Source organism: Leuresthes tenuis, unplaced genomic scaffold, assembly GCF_036924035.1.
Source record: "Leuresthes tenuis unplaced genomic scaffold, fLeuTen1.0.hap1 SCAF_12, whole genome shotgun sequence".
NCBI lineage: Eukaryota > Metazoa > Chordata > Actinopteri > Atheriniformes > Atherinopsidae > Leuresthes > Leuresthes tenuis.
In genome coordinates, this window is record NW_027325366.1 from 24,263,621 (window position 1) to 24,284,377 (window position 20,757).

At 37.8% G+C, this 20,757-nt stretch overlaps 1 protein-coding gene across 1 annotated transcript in view; it reads left to right on the forward strand.

Annotated features, from left to right (window-relative positions):
- LOC140319551 (receptor tyrosine-protein kinase erbB-4-like) overlaps positions 1–20,757 on the forward strand; it is a 277,450-nt gene that overhangs the window by 140,829 nt on the left and 115,864 nt on the right. The window contains exon 3 of the mRNA XM_072397222.1: positions 12,918–13,104. Coding sequence (XP_072253323.1) covers positions 12,918–13,104 — 187 coding nt within the window. The remainder of the gene's footprint in view (positions 1–12,917; positions 13,105–20,757) is intronic.

Consider the following 20,757-nt stretch of genomic DNA (forward strand, 5'->3'; position numbering starts at 1 on the left):
AATTTGCCCGATGTTTTCCTTATGTTGCCAAACGGCTCTAACCCCTTGGGGAGTTGTTTTGGGACTTTTAGACAGTGGTGTTATGTACTGAAACTTTCGGTTTCCTGTTGTTGATGGTTGGGACCTCGTGGATCTGACTTGCTCCAACAAATTCTATAGATACTCACTTTGATTGGAAAGTGTCTAGGTGAGGTAAACAGCTTGAGGTCTTTGTTGTGTTCATCAAGCCATCCCTGTAACCTGTTCTTAGTATCGACTAATTGTGTACAGGACCCATTGGGGTACTTTTTCAAGACAGTGAATCTTAACTAAAGACCATATATAAGATGGATGTACCCACTGTTTTGCAAACTGCTACTTTTAAGCCTGCAGTTCAGTATTTACATGTCCTATTCTCAGAATGTTGCAGCTAGAAGTGACTGGAAAAGGATAGATCTAAGTCTGTAATCTGTGTCAATCACTCAGTGTACTCCCCCATTGTACAATGTACTGCTGGGGGAGGCTGGCAGTGACTGTCCTAGCTGTAAGACCAGGGTGTGCTTGCTTCCTCGACAGCAGGGACTGTACAAACTGTAAACGACCACTAGCTTGATTGCCTAATCACAGTGTGGTACCTATAACCAAGTACATCACAAGTATATCATGTTTTGAAATTTGAATATTAAAGAGTTGAATGCTTTGTATATATATATATATATATATATATATATATATATATATATACATAATCATACAGGAACAGTGTATTACAGTTTGTCTGGTTAGACACATTTCAAGCACAACACACAGTCAAGCCCCAGAGTTGACTCTTTATGAAACTTGAAACAATACACCACATTGCATGGAAACACATAAAATCATTGAGAGTGTGACCGCAGTTCCAGCATCCATTTGTGTTGTGGTTAACTTTTAGCCATGAAGTGTTGCAGGTGCTCATACAGGAGATGTCCATTAAAACAAATGAAATATTTATCATTTTTAGTCAGTTCCGACTTGTTCTCCTGTGTGTCCCATCCACTCAAGAATTAACTTTACAACCCTCAGACTCAAGACACATCTATGCATAAACATGAAGCTATGCAGTATGTAAGAGCAGATGTCTCCATTGGGACAGACAGTATTTCTCAGAAAACCAGAGAATTTGTTTTTTTTTATCAACTGAAGAACTAGATTTTTCTAATGTATAATTTTCTTCTGAATTATTTGGTATTGGGAAGTATGTTACATGAGAGAGAAAGAGAGAGAGAGCGAGAGAAGGAGTGAGCGCATAGCCAAGTGGGTCAGAAAACTGATTTCTTGATTCCCTATGGAAACAGCAAGACCTTTATCTTCAATTTCAGAGATTTCCTCTGTGGTCAGAATAGGAGGCCACATCAACTATTTCTCCTCTGCTCTTATACTTGTTTTACTGGGCCATCACTTAACTTAGAGAAGATGAGAGAAGATATAAAGAGGGCATTTTTTTAAGCTGTCATTGGCAGATGCATCCTTTCAGGCCTTTCATTTTCTCTTCCTACCTAGAGTCATTTAATCCAAATGATCAATCTCCTCTCTTTCAACTTTGAAGTTCCAGATGAGTGCTGTTTGCCGTGTTTTTATTTATTCATTTTCTTTCCTTGTTGCTATGATTATTCTCACTTATATTTGCCTTAAAAGTTGAAAACTTTGATTCAGTTTCAAGGTTCACAGGGTGTATGTTTTTGTAACTATGTTGTTGTGTTTATCAAACTTTAATGTTTAATCAGAACATATTTATATTTCTCATATGTAAAACAATATGGTATAATTATCATCCAACTAGGGATCTTTTGTGATTATGTTTGTTAGTGAGCTGCATCATAAAATGCTTATCATCTTCTTTTTTAAATTACAATGCAAAAATGATATGCCACATAAATTATCAGTCAGATGTCTGGACACCTTTCATTTAAAGGTTTCCTTTTATCCCCCTCTGCAATATTTCATATGTGTCATTGTATTGTCATTGTCATGACACAAGGCTACAAGGCTACAATTTGATATTCTGTAATTAGTTCCGGTTTATTTTCTGCTATTTCTTTGAGGCTTCCTCCATGGACTGTATGCTACTCTTTCATCTGAAAAGTACAATTAAGCATGAGTATAGTGTGAATATGTAGCAAATAAGCGGCAATATGTGATAAAAATATGCATTCAATTTGTGTGCCACACACTGAGATTAAGACACATTCTCATACTCGAGATGATTGTTCGTAAAATTCAGCAAAGAACTTTTCGGAAACCTGAATTGCAGGAATGTACTCATTCAGTGTTGTTGAAAAAAACCCTAACACCTAGATAGAAGTCATCATTACTATTGTCACAGTTGATTGAAAGTCCTCCAGTACAATTCTTTAGTTAATCAAAGGCTAGAAGTTAGGGGTCAGGCTATGCCACTGGAAAAGAGGAGGGGTTGAAGACCATCAGCAGACTTAACACAATATCGAAACAAAACTCTGTTCATCTATTTCTAAGTCTGGCTGTGCATCCCTGCAGGAAGCGCAGCTCTCAAACTAAGATTTCACCTCAACAGCCACTGCTTATTCTTCCACAGTCCTCCCAAATTTATAGAGTCACGAGGCCTATCAGCCTTTATTAGCTAATAATGCTTTAAGGGCCATTAAGTGTGGCTAAAACTCCCCCACAGCAACACTTAGCAGTCTCAGTGGGGTATTGCTGGAGGACAGAAGTAACAGGACTGCTGTGTGACAACCCCCACCCCTACCCCCTTACACCAGAGTGGCAGAACAGACTCCCAGTTTGGTGGTGCTAAGACCAGGGTAGCCCCCACAGAGAGTGATTGGTATGCCATTTAAAGCCAACCAAAAAGGCAAAATTGACTCCTTGTGAAACATTTTTCTTTGCTTTCACTCCTTATCACGTTTGTTTTACTGGCTCTCTAGTATGCTCCTGCTTAATTTTTAGCTCCTCCCACCAACACAGTAAAGTCTCCTTCGGCAGGACTCCGAACCCCAAATAAAACCTAGTGGCTGGCAAGTATCTTGCACTTCAGCTCTGCTAAATAAGATATATTATGGATAAATGAAGAGGAGGCTAAAGTCGTACAGCATTTTTCAACTTTTTTTTTATTTTAAGAAAAGTGTCATAGTGCTGATTACTTCATGTTATGGAAAGTTATCCAGTCATCCAGTGGTTCTGAACTGTCAGAACTGTATAGCTTGAGTAAACATGACTCTAATTCTTGTTTTAGAGGTAATTTCCAGGCACTAAACGCTCTTAAGATGTCTGGCCTTAAGCTTTAGAGTTGCAGTGTATCGTTGCTTTGGGTCTTGTCCAAAATAGATTATCAATGTGCCCTAAAACAGAAGTGACTATAGATGATTAAGCACTTGCAGGCACTCTTTAGATTGTCACACTAGAGGGACACAGTGGAGTCTGCTTACTCCCAAGGCTGATCATTTTGTTTTTGTTCTGTTGTGTAAGGTCCAAACTGTTGGAGAATGGTTAGAGGATGGCCGCTGTAGATCAAAGCAGAAACATAATCAACTGTGTGAAAGAGAGCCCTTTATTTTATCTTCTCTTCATGCTCAGGGCTGAAAACAGGCCGTTGCTGAACTTAAAATTTGATAAAGGGAAAAGACAAGTGCACACGTTGTGCTCTTTTTGTGTTTGTTTTTTTTTTTCAAGTAGAAATTAAACACATGCTCTAATTCTATGGGTTATATGAGTTTGCATTTGCCCTTGAATTGTTTTATTTTCTTTCTTATTTTGAAATGAATACGAGGACACCTTATTTAGTCTCCATTATAGTATTATATCAATAGCGTTGCAGGAGGATGAAAACCTTTTTGAGTCATGAATGTAAGATTAATTTTATAATTCTGTTCCCTGTAGTTGCTCAAGTACGCTCTTGTTATAGCGACCACACACTCACAAACTCAAACACTGGTGGATGTGTGATGTCGACATCATCAAAGCTGGAATTCATTCAGAAATCCGGGCTTTCTAATGCAGTTGGACTAATGATTAAGAAGTGGACAGAGTTTGTGAAGGACCAAGTGGAAAATCTACTTAAAGTCACTAAAAGTTTTAGATATGCAGTTTACAGTATAAGACAGCTCAAAATGTTTTTTCTTCTACTGCCTGGAAACTTTACAATACCAGGGGGATTGCTGTCCCAGACCTGATTAAGGAGCAAACCATGGGCTACATGAATCTAGGACTCTTGCACCGTGGTTGCTGAGCATGGGGAAGTGATTACTCTCGGATTAAGACTTGCCGCACCGCAGATATGTGTGGCATAATTAAATAACGGCTGCCTCACCCGAATAGTCCCAATGCAGATGGGCCTCCTAGCCTCATCAGATCGGTACAATATTAACCATGACACAGGCGTAACCAGGCTGGTAATTAATGCACTGAATCAATTACAAATTAGTCAATTTGAAGAATTCCCCACAGGAGTCCACTCATTACCAGTGCTCTGATGGAGTTGCAAGTTGTCCTCTTGGGAAGGGGTGACACTTCACTGTTCTCTTTTTGATTCTGTCTTTATCACTCTTCTCAAGGTAGGACTTACAAGATGGATAGAGAGTAGCATGCAGGCCACTTTGGTATTACATTGCAAATTTATTTTCCAATTACATGACAACTTTTATAGACTTTGTCCAGGTAGATAAGTGCATAAAGCTAACTGAAGCTAATGGAGGTACCTTACCTTTAGAGGTTGGGCAGTGTGTATTGTAAATTGGCACAGTTGCTACAATTGAAATGGTTAGATTCTGTATGGTAAATGTAACTTTTAATAGGTATATTTAGAAGCCATTCACCAATTATCAGATCTTATCTTTTAATTTAATATATTTCTAACAGCATATTGTCTATATCCACAGATTTTAGAGCTTAATTTGGTTCATTTTCCTGCCAGTTGTGAGGGTTGTCCTTATTGACGGGGCTTTCTAGTTCAATTCAGAAACTCTCATGGAGGTGAAATGTTGACAGCTGCTGTGATAGAAGACAGTGACAGAAGGCATGGAGTGTGTGTGTTTTTGTGGTTTATAGTTTCCTGCCAGTCCCTTTAAAATACAAGGAACATTCAGTAAATTGATCCAATTTGAAAAAAACCAAATACATTATCCCTTTATACATAAGAAGTACTAACATAACCTTTTAAAATTACTCTAGAAATGACTCCAGTGAGCTATATGTATTGCACTGAATCAACATACACAAATGTAAATATTAAAAAAAAAACTAAAAATTGTTTTTTTTTTCCACTACTTCCTCCAAACAGTACAGTCATATTTCTGTCATAGTGCTCAATGCATATGAACACATACAGAACCAACATCAGGACATACCCATTCATTTTAAATGAGTAAGTCTCCAAACTTTTGACTGGTATTAAATATGTAGATTAATACATTTCTCAAAGATAGCAAGTCATCTTGAAAATGTAAAAGAGGCATCAGATTAAGACCAATAAAGACACATCCAGACTAATGCATTACTTTATAGAACAAACCTCATTCATCAGTGTCAATGAATGATGAATTTGGCTAAACTATGGTTTTGCTTACAATATATTAAATTCCAGTGAAAACTTCAAACAGATAAGAGTCATATTCTTATCTAAAAAACAAAAATAAATAGCTGGTGCTGTGGTTGGAGTTCAATTTATTGTACAGCTATTGAGAAAGTTATAAAAAATGATTAAAAAGGATGCTGCTCTGAGTTGTAAGGGAGCTGCACTGATCAACGTATTGCAAATTCTACTCCTACTTATATCAGAGAAGGATTTTCACATTTAATTCATTCTAACATTTGAGATGTAACTTTGGATAAAAGTGTCTGCCAAATACATAAACATGAACATAAACATTTGATTGATGCCCCATTGAAGGCGTTTTCAAAATTTACCAAACTTTGATCACTAGCTTCTCTAGAAGGCACAGTCCAGTATTTGCCAAAAGTTATGAGCTCTGATTCATAATGTCCAAAGGGAATCTTGCTCTACTATGGTTTTACGTAAATTTACGGGAACATTAACATTTTCTAATATGTGATACTTAAAGTTAGGGTACTTAAAGTTAGGTATGCAATATTATCTGCTTCAGGTGTCAATCATATACTTTGCTTACGTATCTGTACTTATGCAATAGACTCCAATACCACTGAACTACAAGCAAAATAACTAGAAAAGTTTCATGAGTGTTCCAGTGGCAGCAAATTAATTTCTGTTTTAATTTCTGTTGAGGATCTCTCATACAGGTGTGCAACAAATAACTGCATGTTTCCCACACTTTTGATTCATGGCCCAATAGTCTCTTATACTCGTACATTATCTCATTATTATTAGAGAGCCATAAACCTGAACTCTTAACCCCTGCAGTGAGGGGTTGTAGTGACTCTGTCATGCCATTCGGGTGGGGTGGGGGCTTTTGCTACCAGCGTTTGGGTCTAATTGTCCTCTTAGAGTGAAGGTCACTTCAAATCAACACAAAGTTGTTCTGAGTGGTGACCTTTATCTGAATGAGATGACAATGCCCCCATCCAAAGAGCACATTAGGTCAATAAATGTTTTGATGAGTATGACAGCAATGTGAATCAAAAGCTATGGCTTTTGCTGTCAGATCTCAATCTACTGGAGCACTTGTGGTGAGATTTTGGACCAATGTAGTTGGTCAACCAACTACAGTAATAAAAACAAAACCTTCACCAGCCACATTTAGACTAAAGGTGTCCACACCCTATAGCTTATGTACTCATAGATTCGATGTGGATTTTGCTCCCAGAAGAGTTATACTACAAGAAAATATGATAACAAACTCCACTGTGAAGTTAGTCCTGCACAGTTGTCTGACACGATACCAAAAAAATAAGATCAAAGCCACAGATGATATTGGACTTTCCAGCCCGCCATCTACTGCTCACAACCTCGAATTAGCTGTTAATGAGGATTGTTTGGCTCAGACAACTGCTGCTCATGTGGAGGAAGTAACACAATTAAAAACAAAAGCTCTATCCATCCTGGCTTCATTTAACGAGTTAAATTAAAAGGGAGTCCTTGATCCTTTGCCTAAGATGTGATACTCGGCTTCATGCTGTCACTTTGCTGCTGAGACTGTTGACCATAGAAACCAACAGTAACAGCACACAATGAAGGGACATTTAGCTGTAGCTGTGAAGTGCTGCTTGTCTTACATGAAAGTCAACAACTCCACTTGATCCAAATGAGTTGCTGTTTCTGGTTGTGTACATGTTCACAAAAAGAAAAAGAAAAAAAAAAGATGTGATGAAAATTTGAATACATCCAAGGCCAGAGGCATGAACAGTTTGTACACACAAAAAACATGGGTATGCCTTAACCTGATCACAGACTGGTATTTATATAGGAAAAATGTGCTCTGAGAATGTGTGTGCCTGACATATTCTTCAGGCCATGGTTATACATGTTTTCTTTACTCATGTAACCCTGATATGAAGTGGAAAAAGAACCAAAATTACCATTCAAACAAAACATTTTCAGTGAGATTGTCTAATAGGACAGTGATTTTTTTTTTTTTTCGGGAAATAGTTTCTTACATTCAGTTTGCACAATATACCCTTATTAACAGTAAATGTGGATGCTGTAAAAAAAACCTGTGCACCTGCACAGGTCATTCACCTCCAACCGTCAGCCATAACAGTGTAATCACATCTTGTAATTTAGAATTTCATTTAGGATACTATTTGGTCAAAATGGATTCTAAATAGAAATCCATCGACTCCATTAAATCATGGAGCAGCCACTTGTGTTTGTGAGATTCTTTTGCTCCAACAGAAAACATATTAACATATTTACAATTAAATTAGGTTAGACCAACATTTTAGATAAAAACACTGATAAATCTGATGTTTTCATAGCATAATGAGTCCTTGTCTGGGCTGACTGGACTACAACTTTAACCATGATAAACAGCAGGGGTATACTTTGAATTGACACCCCCACACAGACAGGTAGATTAGAAAGCTTGTGGTAGACCTGCTATTCACCAGAACACATTAACTTCCAAAGAGGCCCCCCAAAGGGACTGTCAAAGCTCCGAGCCAAAATGGCCTCTCCAGGAAGCGACGCTCTGGTTTTCTTTTCTGTTGGAGTAAGAAGACAGTTTTTATTTAGAAAACTGTTGGAGATTTTTGCTGTCTGCCTTAGCAGATGTTAATTTGCGTAATCTCCACTTTGGAGGTTTTGATACAGCCGCCACAAGAGTTAAATTTAAGGAGACTATATCAAGTAGACATAAACTACAAATTACCTTTGAGTAACTTTCTGAGAACAGCAATTCCAATATTGTGTCAACTTAGTCATTAGATGTTTCTTGTCTATCAAACAACTGTTTTCCCTTTAAAAAGGGCTTTGGCCAAAAACTGTAATGCATAAATGTTATTGAAAAAACCTCTCAATTGAAATGGATGCCATTTACATGCTTTTTTTTTTTTGTTTTGTTTGAATCTGAGTTTTTTGTTCTACATTACATTTATTTTGTCCAAGTCTGTCTGTTTGTATCATCCCCTTCCTGTTCAGACTATTCTTTCTGTATTTGACAATTGTGGAGTATTCTGTCAATGATGCATGCACCTTGCAGGGCTTTTTTGTCATCATGCTTGACAAGCAGACTGTCATCCTGTCTCAACCAATGATGCTCAAACATCAACTGAGCACTACACATTGCCTCTGTGTATGGCTCGCACACCCTGAAGAGGGACTTCTCAAAGTCAACCATTCTTGCCAATCTCATTAGCGAGAAAGAGCCACTCCAATCAAATGCTGCCAAATGTCAGAAAATGTTTCTTGTATTGATTTTTTTTTTTCAATTGATTCCATCTATTCTTAACCAGGTTGTTGCTGTATGCACATTTTTTGTCAAATCTCATCTCTATTCAGAGAACTTTTTTAATTTTTTTTTTTTTACTGAAATACTATGTGAAATCTTTGAGTAAGTGTTCCTGGAAAAGACCTTGCACTGACCTTCTTTAGAGGTAAGAAACGGAAATGAATGGGGATAGAGTCATGACAAATCTTTGTATTTTTTGCTCTTCTGAAAACATAACACACACTAACATGCACACAAACAGATTTTTTCTATGATTGTTGAAGAAAAGTGTGTATGAAACAAAATGGATAGTTTCTTTCCATTTTCAAAGTAGTGTCATCATAACCATCATCTTGTCCAAGCAATGAAAGATGCTTCTCTGATTCACTCACATACACTATTGTGCATACACTCTCACTAACACACACACTCATACACATCAAAGGCAGTATAACCTGCAGCTGTTTGAAGTGTATCATATTGGGTTTGAGCCACTCCTGGGGAACTAAGGGGTTATCTTGGAGCTGGCAGGTTAGACATGGGCACTTGGGCAATTTAAACCAAAGTTGCTGAGTTTCAGTATGAGAAAAAAAAAAAAAACTTGTAAATTCCATCAGGTACACTATTCCCACTGGCTAATATTGCACTCATGCTAATCTCTCGAATTATGTTCATGATGTATTAAAGTAGAACGTTAACACTCATTGATAAAGAACTTATTTCACATATTAATGTCGAAAACATAAGAAAGCCTTCAATTTTAAAATGGTACAATTTTCAGTAATTTTTTCATTAGGATGTCAGTTGCATTGAGGATGATCTCTGAGAAAACTCAGGAGGATTTTCTTAGTTACACTTCCACACACTCTATCCGGATTCTGTGTCTGCTTACAGATGTAGATGCAAGCTCAAGCAGAGGATTTATTGAAGCAATACGGAAGTAGAGGATGAGGGCTTAGCAAAGCAAACCTTAAGCCCTCCCAGTGCACTCCTGTGTATCTGACTTCAATGACCGCAGCCCAGCAGAGAGCATTTCTGTGCCTCAATATGTATGGAAATCAGTGGCAATCACGCTAACGTCTGTTCAGTCTCTTCAAACATGCTAATGTTGTCCACTTCTCCACTTTCTCACACACACCTTTTCACCTTTTGCTGTCTCTTTGTTACCTCTGACCAGGAGCAGGTGTGGTTTCATATATATATATATATATATATATATATATATATACATTCATGATGATGAAAATATATTTAAGCCTGCCCCATACACTTGACTAAGCCTCTCTTACCATGTGTATCCTTCCTTCTTCAAGCTGCCTTTCTCTCTCTTCTCTTTCCCCTTGTTTTCCTTCACCGATTCTACCCAAAAACGTCTCTTCCTTCTTTTTGAAGTCAGGGATTGAAGGACTCAATTTCAAAACTCTGCACGTCTCAGGGACTCAAGTGAGGGGTTTGTTCCACTGCCACACTTCCGTTCACAAATGCTCCAGCTTGGGGAGGAGGGAGAAATCCCTGTTAATCTACTGAATCTGGCGCTTTCTGTCTCTTTTGTTCACTGTTGCTGAGATCCTTATGCATGGATCTCTATGGAGGCTTGCAAGGTTGGATGACCTGGGTGTGGGGGTGTGTGTGTTTGGGGGTTGGGGCAGCTACACAATGCCATAAAGTAATCTTATTTTCAGTGGTCGACACAAAAAGTTTTTATTGCCATAAAACAGCAATTGTTTTGATGCAAACAAATCTTGACTTGATATGACGAGGCAAATCCTCAGTTCCATGCGCCCCACACACTTGTATTTAGACAGTTCAAAAGAAGAAATCCAGGACAATGGGTGTTGATGTTATAAATAACAGCAAATTGTTCTGTTGCTAAATGCATTATAAGGCTAAACTTGGCACTGATAGAAAACCTGCCAAAAAAATGGGATTACATTGGCACAATATGGATTTGTGTGTTATCACCTATTTTGAATATTACACTTCTACTCTGTCCCTCTGGGGCCTTATATTTGTTCAAGCTTACTGCAGTCCAGGTGCCTGCTTCTCTGAAGTGAGAATACTTTGCACTTGGCCTGCACCAGTAGAGTTACCAAGAGGGTGCTTGTTCTGTTGATCTGTATTTAATGAAAGAAGTGACCATGCATAGAGCAGACTTGGCCATTAGCTCAGCAAGAGCCTGTAATCACTACGAGCTGTTTCACTTTTTTTCATGCAGTTCATTATTGAACAATAATCTGTAGGGAGAAAAGCAAGTGTATCTGCCATCTTCTTTCTCCCTCGTTTTTATTTCTCTCTCTGCGACTGCACTTTGGAAAGTATTGATTTGGTAGCTTGAAAATAACAAACCGACAACTGTGTGAGTCGGGTAAAAAACAGCCTCAGACAAAAAAAAAATGTGTACAAATCACCCATGAAGTGTGTGTCCTGAAGTAATTATTCGTTTCTGGAAATGCTCAGATACAGTCCACCAGAGTTGGTTGCTCCTTCTGTTGTGTGCAACCCTCAGCTTTTTGGCAGGAATAAGGAGTATCTGGATTGTAGCTGTGGAGGATATAACACAGTGCTATGTCACTGCAGTACACAGACTTGAGCTCATTTGGCTGAGTAGCAGGATTGAAAAGACCTTCAAACTCACAGCATGATAGATGTGAGTCATCTAAAAGACTTATTTCAGATGTATGCTCACATTGTTAGATCAGAGTGAAACATGCGCACACACCAAAAAAAACTCACACTATTGTATATTATATAGTCAAGACACTTTCACCAACACAAAGGAGCTCACTTGATGCTCTTTCCATGCTAGTTTAGAAAAGTATTAAGATTTGAAAAGACATGAAATGAACATAACATTTCCATTTGTCATTTATAGAAACAGTCATAGATTTATCAGGCTTTCACTGTTTCTATACATGGTAATCAGCTGGATAATGAAGACCACGCTGTGAGTGTGGTTTACTGACTTGTGGTTGACGCCCATGCTCTCTGACAGCTGTCAGCTGCCATGACTACACTGTTAGGGCCCTCTTTTTATTTCAGCTCCATACACCAGTTGCAACAGTTCTTCACACACATACTTGTTGATTATTAACATAAGTAGGGCCAGCATGGAAAGACTTCTCTGACCGCCCGTCTGCTAATGACAGAAACCATGATGGTAGATGGGAGAAAGAGGACACCGCCTGTCACTTTGATTCATGCAACAGCAGCTCCAACCGGGTGGCTTTCTGCCAATGTCTCAACAGTCGTTATATCCCTCCTAAATGACATTTAAAGTGTGAAGCAATGGCTGTCCTTGTGGCTTAGTCACCCCAGGCCAAGCCCCGGCTATGAGCACTGAACCCTGAGCCAAGTTTTGCAGCAAGGTCACAAACCCTGAAGGAAAATCTCCTGCCTCAGATGCTGTAACTCAGCTCGCTGGCATGATTGAACATGCAGAAAGTGACCTTGAAGACAGATGCTGTCAGTGATCTGATGTAGACGTGAGACTTTCCCTTTCATTAGCCCTTCATGTTCTGTTTGTTTCATTTACCTCTCACATCATTTCTGCCAGTATCATCTTGGTATCTAGTTTATTTAATTTCATGGCTAAAACTTTTGTATAATTTTAAAAATATGATTCATCCTGGTGTAATTCCCATACATAAAAGTCCATTTTGCCAAAAATATTACAATGTATCTACCGGTTATGATCCAGCAGCTGTGGTGGCAAATGAATAAATAAATAAATAACTTGGCACACATACATACATCATTAAACAACAGTTTCTGCTTTAACTTTTCTTGGGAAAGTGTTTTTCATTGTTACTTGTTATTATAATATTTACTGAAAGCAAACACATGTAATAAAAATGTATTTACCTGAAGGTATGCCCTAAGATTGGTAAAATGATAATAACCAACCATGACTTTTTTATTATTTATTATTCAATTACAATAAACTCAGTACCTTCCACAGTCGACTCTACGTGTTCAAGTGACTGAGTTTAAGATTCCCTCTCGATGCTTTGTAGCTTTTATTATTGCAACCTCATCATGTAAACTAAATCATGCTAACATTTCCCCTTATAACTCATTCTGCAGTCTATCCGAGAAGTGACGGGCTATGTATTGGTGGCACTGAACCAGTTCGATTACCTGCCTTTGGAAAACTTGAGGATAATTCGTGGAACCAAGCTGTACGAGGACCGCTACTCCCTTGCAATCTTCCTCAATTACAGACGAGATGGAAACTTCGGCCTGCGGCAGTTGGGCCTTAAAAATCTCACAGGCAAGTGATTGAATTGTTTTCAAACTCCACACATTGTCATGTGATATGTTAGGTGGAAATTGTTTTATGTAGTTTCTGATCCTGTGTTGTGCATGGTCCAGACCTGAGGTGTTCTAGGTTTTGTATGCAGTGTTGCGTTTCATAGTTCAGAGCTGAAAGGAAAAAAAAAAGAAGATGATTACATGACAATCTGAAATTTGCATGTTTCCATACAGATTGTTTTGGTTGACTTATCAGTTTGAATAGGATTAGGAGGATGATTAAAATATACTCACAGAAGTTGTATTGTATATTTTTTTCATAGTTTAAAATAAGTCTTAGCAGTTTAACTGTTATATTAAATAAAATTAAAGTCTTTTTTTCCTAACATAATGTAACCTCTTGTATCTTCCTTATTTAGCCAAAATGTTGACTGCCAACAGGTATTAGATTTTATTCAACCATCAGTCTGCTGAAAAGAATTCAGCCTCATTAAGAAATAATCCCATAAAGGCTATAAAATTACTACACTAAAGCATACACATAAACTAATTGCAGTGGTAACTAAGAGGATTTGTTGCACAGTTAAATAAGTTTCATTACAATTAATCCTCTCACACAAAGAGATGTGATGCTGACTTAAAATATTTGTAAAACATTATGTCTTATGTCATTTCCACATATTGCTCATACAAAATGGTATTCTCCGAGTTACAACCCACTCAGCAATCGACCTGTGCCTGTTTCTTCACAAGTTGAAGAAGTCAGTAAATGAGGGTGCTGATAAACTGTGTGCAAAGTATGAAAACATTGTGTGGGCGGATCTGCCGCTTTATGAACAATGAATCCATGTACAGTTTTCTTCTGGAGACCTGACCTGATGGTCAATTTAAAATGAAGTTCCTGACTAGCAAACCTGATGTAGGGTTAAGTGTGGCATGCCAGGAACAGTGCCAAATGTGTACAAAACAAGATCAGTGGTTTTATTTACTCATTTTGAAGCTAATTTTATCCGTACAATTATTCTACAGTAGTCTGTGTAAAGAGGTGGAGACAAAGATTATGTTTTGGCTGAAAAATCTGGCTGTGTTTTCCATGTATAACAGAATATGACTCAGTTTTGATAATGTTCAAGATGGATGAATTAAGAAATCAATCAAATCAACCCGGTCGCATTTTGTAATATTAGCACTCCATTAGTGCTAGTTCACAAAAAGAAAAAGCACTGTATCAGTGTTACGTTAATGCTGTTTAGTAACTCTTATACAAAACACAAAAAAAAAGTAAATGTAAGAGCATCGGTCTTAAAATGTTCAACGTTGAAATTTAATAAATAAATAGAATGTCCAAAACTGAATCTAGACGTTGATAGTTTGATTTCAGATGACTAAAATTAGATTAGATTACGTGAGATCATTTTTATTCAAACTGTTCCTCGTCAGCAGTCTTTAGTCTTGTGATGAGAAACATGCTGATTTTTGTTTGTGTGTTTGTTTTTTGTGTATTTGTTTCCTGATTATATTGTCGCCTGACCACGTATGATCTTTTGCAAATAGGAAAGCATGGGAAATTGAATATAAATTATTTAGTAGTTGGGAGAACAAATATCATTAAGCAATTTTTTTGGAAGACATGTTTTTTTTTTTTTAAATGGCATTTGCTGCTTATTTCTCCTTGGATATGAACCTAAATCACCCGGTACAGATGACATACCAGACACTGAAGCTTGTCCCAAATTAATAAAACTACTGTATTATCAAAAATGTCAAAAAGATGCTGAAGTAATGTGAGAGAAACAACATCACTGCTTTGCACTTGAAGTTTAAGAATTATTCCTGTTTTCCAAGATAACAGTTCATTTTATGTAGATTTAATTTAGATTTGTGGGTTAGAGGCATGGCATGGAACTTCTGTCTCAACCTCTTTCAAACGTTCTTTGTAAATAATTCAGTTGTCTCTCATTGTTCTCTTCAAGTGTTCCTTCCTAGTGATTCCCCAGAGTTAAAGGAAACAACACAGCCCTATCAGTCTGTATGTGCAGCTACAGCTTGTGCTTCTGTGTTACACTTTATCTTCTTTTCTATCTCGCATTTTAAGCCATACTTAGGGAATTGCATTTGTCTGGCACCAACAGCAGCATTTTGCCAAGCCAGTCCTTTTCATTCTGGTGCCAAGTTGAAGCCAGTGCTAGGGGAGCCAGAGCTAGACTCTGTGAGAGCATGTTGTTTGATGTGCCATCCGTGGCCTTAAGCCATGAAGTGGAGGGGAAGTGATGGGCAAAAGCCATGGTCTGAATCTGCTCTACTTCATAACTCTGTGTTTTACCCAGTATCTTTCATTCCCCAAATGTACTATAGAATACTCTTCACTTTCTCTTGAAAAAAAAAGAATAAATTTGTCCTTTCCATGTTTTTAAGTTTTGTTGACTTTACAGCAAAGCAGATATCTTAAGGAGCTTAAATTACTTCTCTTGCAATATCACCACAGGCACTGTATCCCTACTGATGATGTCATAGGCTCTTATGCTCAATTTTTGATGTCTCAGATGATGTTCAATTCCTCCCAGAGATCATAATGACTTCACAAGTTTAGATAATATGCATGTTACTGCGGGCACAAGCACTAGTAGTCATAACAAACCACCTTCAGGGACGAGAAATAGTATTGCTTGCAAAGAGCATTCCTCATCCACATCGAGACATTCTTGTATTTTACATAAGATGAGCCAGTTTGTGGCACTTTTTATTGGAGTTAACAAATTTAAATAAGTATTTGCCCACATTAAACAAACTACAGCCTCAATTCTAAAATGGTTGTATAGGCTGTGAAAATGTAAATAAAAACACATAGATTGATTTGCAAATTCATTTTTTTTCTTATTAGAACATTAAAAAAATCTAATCAAATGTTGAAGTTTCTAAATATTTCATCAAAAGATTTTGAAAGTTTTCCTCCTTGCCTCAGTCCATTTTGAAACGAGCTTTGGCCCAGAGAAGATGGTGGCTTTCTGGATCATTGTTACGAATATCTGCTTTTAATGATAGAGCTTTAACCTGCATCATGAACTGTTTTCACAGACAAAGATTTCTGTAAGCATTCCTGAACCCATGCAGTGATTTCCATGACAGAATCATGCCTCTTTTTTAAATGCAGTGCCGCCTGAGGACCTGAAGACCTTGGGCATCCAGCTGTGATTTTCATCTGTGTCACTTGTGCACAGAGATGTCTGTACACAAATAATGTAGTCATTTACAGCCCTTGCCTCTTGAAAGTGGTCTTTTGCGGACCCAGTCATGTTACTGGTCTATTGTAATTAATTCAATTTGTTATAATGTGTTATTCTAGCTATTTCATTTTAGTACCATTTTCTTTTCCAGCTATTTTTGCCCCATCATTTTGATATCATTTGCTGCCATCAAATCGAAGATTTTGTGAATAGTATATACAGCCTGTCATCGGTGTGTCATCGGTTTGTGTGTCAGCTTGTTTTTGGAATAGGGGTTGTATTTGTCAATTAAATCAGGCCATGCACAGCATAATTCTTTTTTGAAGTATCCTCCCCTAACTTTTAGCAATTAAAGTTCCCACCACAATGGCAGGCTGGGAGAACAAGCAACTGCTTGTTTCTGCATATTTGCATTTTCCCCTCTAAATCCAGATGTTAGAAGGCCATCCCTCTCTTCTTCTCCAATTCTTCTCTGTACCAAAGAGGCATCACCCACCATTCTGCATCACCTCTGCTGAAATTTGAAATTTTTTAAAGCATTTCATTGGATGCAAAATAAGTTTGAGATGAACATGATTTTTTTTCCCTTGTTTTTTTTCATTCATACAAATTCTATATCTTAAAGAATTTATATGAAAAAAAAAGTCATTGCTGGGTTAGTTACCACAGTATATGTAATGAATAGTGTACCCAAACACAACTGTTGACTCAATTAGATGCTTTGCACCAATCTTACACCAAATTTATAATAAGACACTTGTATTAGATGGTCTGTATCACTGCTGTTTGCATAGATGGACCTGACAGTGAAGTCATCTCTTGCTAGAGGGGAGAGATAAGTAATTTGTGTCTCAGTAGATTTGATTCCAGTTGTCATCACTACAGAGTGTGCTGCTGAGGAGTAAATAAGCCTGAATCATCAGGATAGAGCTGCTGCTATACATCAAGCAGAACAGATCAAACTCTTTCCTTCCTTCAAGTGCTTTAGAGAGTCCAAGGCTGTCTCATTCATTACAAAGCCTTTGATGTTGCTGTCATATTAGTCCGTAGTTTCTCTGCCAGTAGCTCCCATAAGATGTGTAAAATGATCAATATAACCCATAAGCAACATATATAAGAGGATAAAACTTATTAAGTACATAAGGGGATAATCGGGAGGAGGCACAGTAAAAGACTCCTTCAGTGCTGAACCCACACACATTTCTACTCAGGTCAAAATTGCCTTGGGATGAAATCAATTTGTCGCTAGTATATTGTAGCCTTGCACTTATTGATTTTTCTGGTGCACAGTCTGTGCGGTGTGAATGGACTCTCTGGATTTAAGGGGACTTGAGGATGGGATGGAGGAAGGTCTTTGGTTGAGCGGGGATAGGACTCCCTCTGATGCACCTTTCAATCAAGCTTAGCTAAGTTATCCTCATGAATATGAAATATAAGGCACAGCCAAATCGGGAAGAGTTAAGGGATGGTGTCGGTGTGCACAGGGGTGTATAGTATAGGAAATAAAAAGACTGCATAAGTGTGGGAAGTTTAGTTGTTTCTCTGGTATAACTTTGTGGCACCAGAAAAAAAAAAAAGATTTCCAGAAGAGACATTTTTTCAGTATTTGGGGTTTTCAAGACAGCCTTTTGATTGCTGCAAGTAGAAAGTCGAAAGAAGTATTTACTGTACACCCCAATATGTAAGCAAGATAACGATTAAAAAGAGCTGCTTTATGCCATTTTTAAAGTTCCTAATCTATATTTGAATGCATGATGACCCGCAATGTTGTCCCTCATGTTTGGACAAACGTTTACAGCAGTGTTGTCTGAATTTTCATGAACCCTGTTTAGCCTCTGTGTGTTCACATGGTAATTACATCCTGCTTCCAAATAACAACAGCCTCAATAAGTAGCACAACACGTATGAGCTTTCTGATTTAACACCTTGTACTGCCAGTACCCCACCCCAATTCTCCAATTTTGTCCAATATCTATTTATTTGTCTTTCCTTTTTATATTTTCCTTCTTTTTTTTTTTTTTTTTGGTTTAACCACCCTACGCCTGCACTGCGTCTGTCTAAAATGAAGCATCCAATCTGAGGCCCCATCTGCTGAATGATCCTCTCTCATCGCATGCATGTACACAAGCCTGTATTTTCTGCCAAGGCGATATCCACTCCTTCATGGCCCATCTGCTCTCCCTTTATCTATCCCATTTTCTGTCTGTCTTCCATCTCTTTATTCATATTTCAGTTGGCAGTTTTGATTTTTCTCCATGATGCCTTTCTCACAAACTCATACAGTGTCATGTTGGCACTACTCTTTACTGTAAACAAGATTCTTTTGAGCACTTGAGTCTTTTTGTGTTCTCCAAGGAACACTACAGTTGCATTATCATCTTCTGAACATGTCCTGCTCAGTGTCGTGTGACAATGATACATAAGGGACCCATAGAAAAAATGGGATGAGACAAGGTGAAAGGAACAATTTGAGTTTGTGGGTTTCCCCTAGACAAGGGACTGCTGAACATGGGGCCATAAAATTAGCGCCTTTTTTCTGATCCCTAAGAATTCAATTCATCATCTAACTACTAGGATACGAAAGAGCAATTTGGCCACAGGAGGCGGACCAGATTGGTTCAGTGCACGTCACCAGAATTCAGCCGAGCCTCTTGCCTGGCAGCCCACAGACCTCAGGTCTCCTTCAATTGTGTGTCTAATTGATTACTTCCCATGCAATTACTCCCGTGTCACACTCAATATTTCACTGCTCCAGGAAGGGTGCAAGAGGGACTTCTTTTTGAAGGACAACATTCATAGTGTCACATTTGTGAGCCCCTAATGTGGATCGTGAGGAGTCACATGTCAAATTGAAGTCCGGAACAGTCTATCAGTTGTAGTTGGTGTTACTGTGTAGTATCACTGTTTAACAGAAACTGTAAAACTACTGGAGCTAGGTTCCTGGTTTGAATTCTGGCTGGGGCATTTTTGTGAGTTGCATATTCTTCCCTTGCATGCATAGGCTCTGTCTGAGTACTCTTGCTTCCTCCCACAGTCCAAAACCATGCATTTAAAGTTAACTCGTGATTCTAAATTGACCTAAGAGGTGAGTGTGCGTGGTAAATTGTCCGTTTGTACCTGCAATGGACAACAAACCCGTTCAGGAAATGTATGGATGGATGAAAACAGAAGACATGACTGTTTGGAAGTGTTTAATCAGTGACTTTGGCAATCTCTTTATAAATGGGCCTTAACTAAGAATGCCTGCCACACAAGTCTTGAATGTTATTCTGGTTGTTTTGTGCCTTTGCAAATATTTGTGACTACTTTTTATAGTTTTGGTATATTTTACTCCTTGTGATATCTTTCTTGTAATTTTTTGATCTTCGTTATAATATTGCCAACTGTTTTTTGTCACTGGAGGACTAGTAATGTTCCATTGGGCCATCTGATATTTCATAAGAAGAAAATAAGTTTAGTCTTTTAAACAAAACCCCAATATGCCTTGAGAAAGTTGACCTATAAAAAATGTTCATCAATTAAAAGCATATGTGTGGCATATATCAAATTACAGGATTGTGTATTTCCCACAATTGTTTTAGCTTAATATTCCGACACGTGTAACCAGACACCATTATTAATGAAAACCACTCACAAAGTTTAGTGCTGCAAAGATTAAATAAATAATAAAAGTCATTATTGTACCCCCTTATACAGCATTTTCTTCTTAAACATAGCAGGTGAACCGGAGAGCCTTGCCATGCAAAAACCTGTAGTAACATGTAGAACTACGCCGTAGCCCTTACCCTGAGTCTGACACACTGAACACGAATAGACGTCAAAATTAGACCACTCTTCATCACAAGTAGAATTGACAAATAATGGTCAAGGTAGCTGAAAAACAGATTTCTTTGGGGAAGTCTGTTTTGTTTTTACTCTCTTGCGTGGCGATTATTATGTCTAATATGATAGATATATCAGCAAATTAGCGCTAACATGTTTAAAACATTGCTTTCCAATTAAACATTAACTTCTCTATGACTGTATTGTAATCAAACCTAGAATGACTGTCCTCACTTATTGTCAAGGCCTTAAACTCTGCATTCCCATTTACTAACGAGAAGTCTTTGTATGTTGACCAAAAATCTACATACCCTTCATAACCAATTTGTCGACCTAACTCAACCTCCATGGTCTGATGGAAGAGAGATTGGACTTTGACCTCATTTAAATTTAAAGTAGATGTGGAAAGAATAAAAATGCTAATTAATAGTCAAAACACAGCCCTCTCTTGCTCAAGCATTTCCTTCCCCTAAGGCGATAACTTAGATCAGTCTGATCTGTTAGGATGTAGATGTAGATGTAAAATGGGCTGAGACCAATACGTTACTCTCCTATAAATTGAAATCTCGTCTAAATTTCTCTTTTTTGTTCCAGCACAAAACAAGGATGAGTGGAGTGTGAGTTTG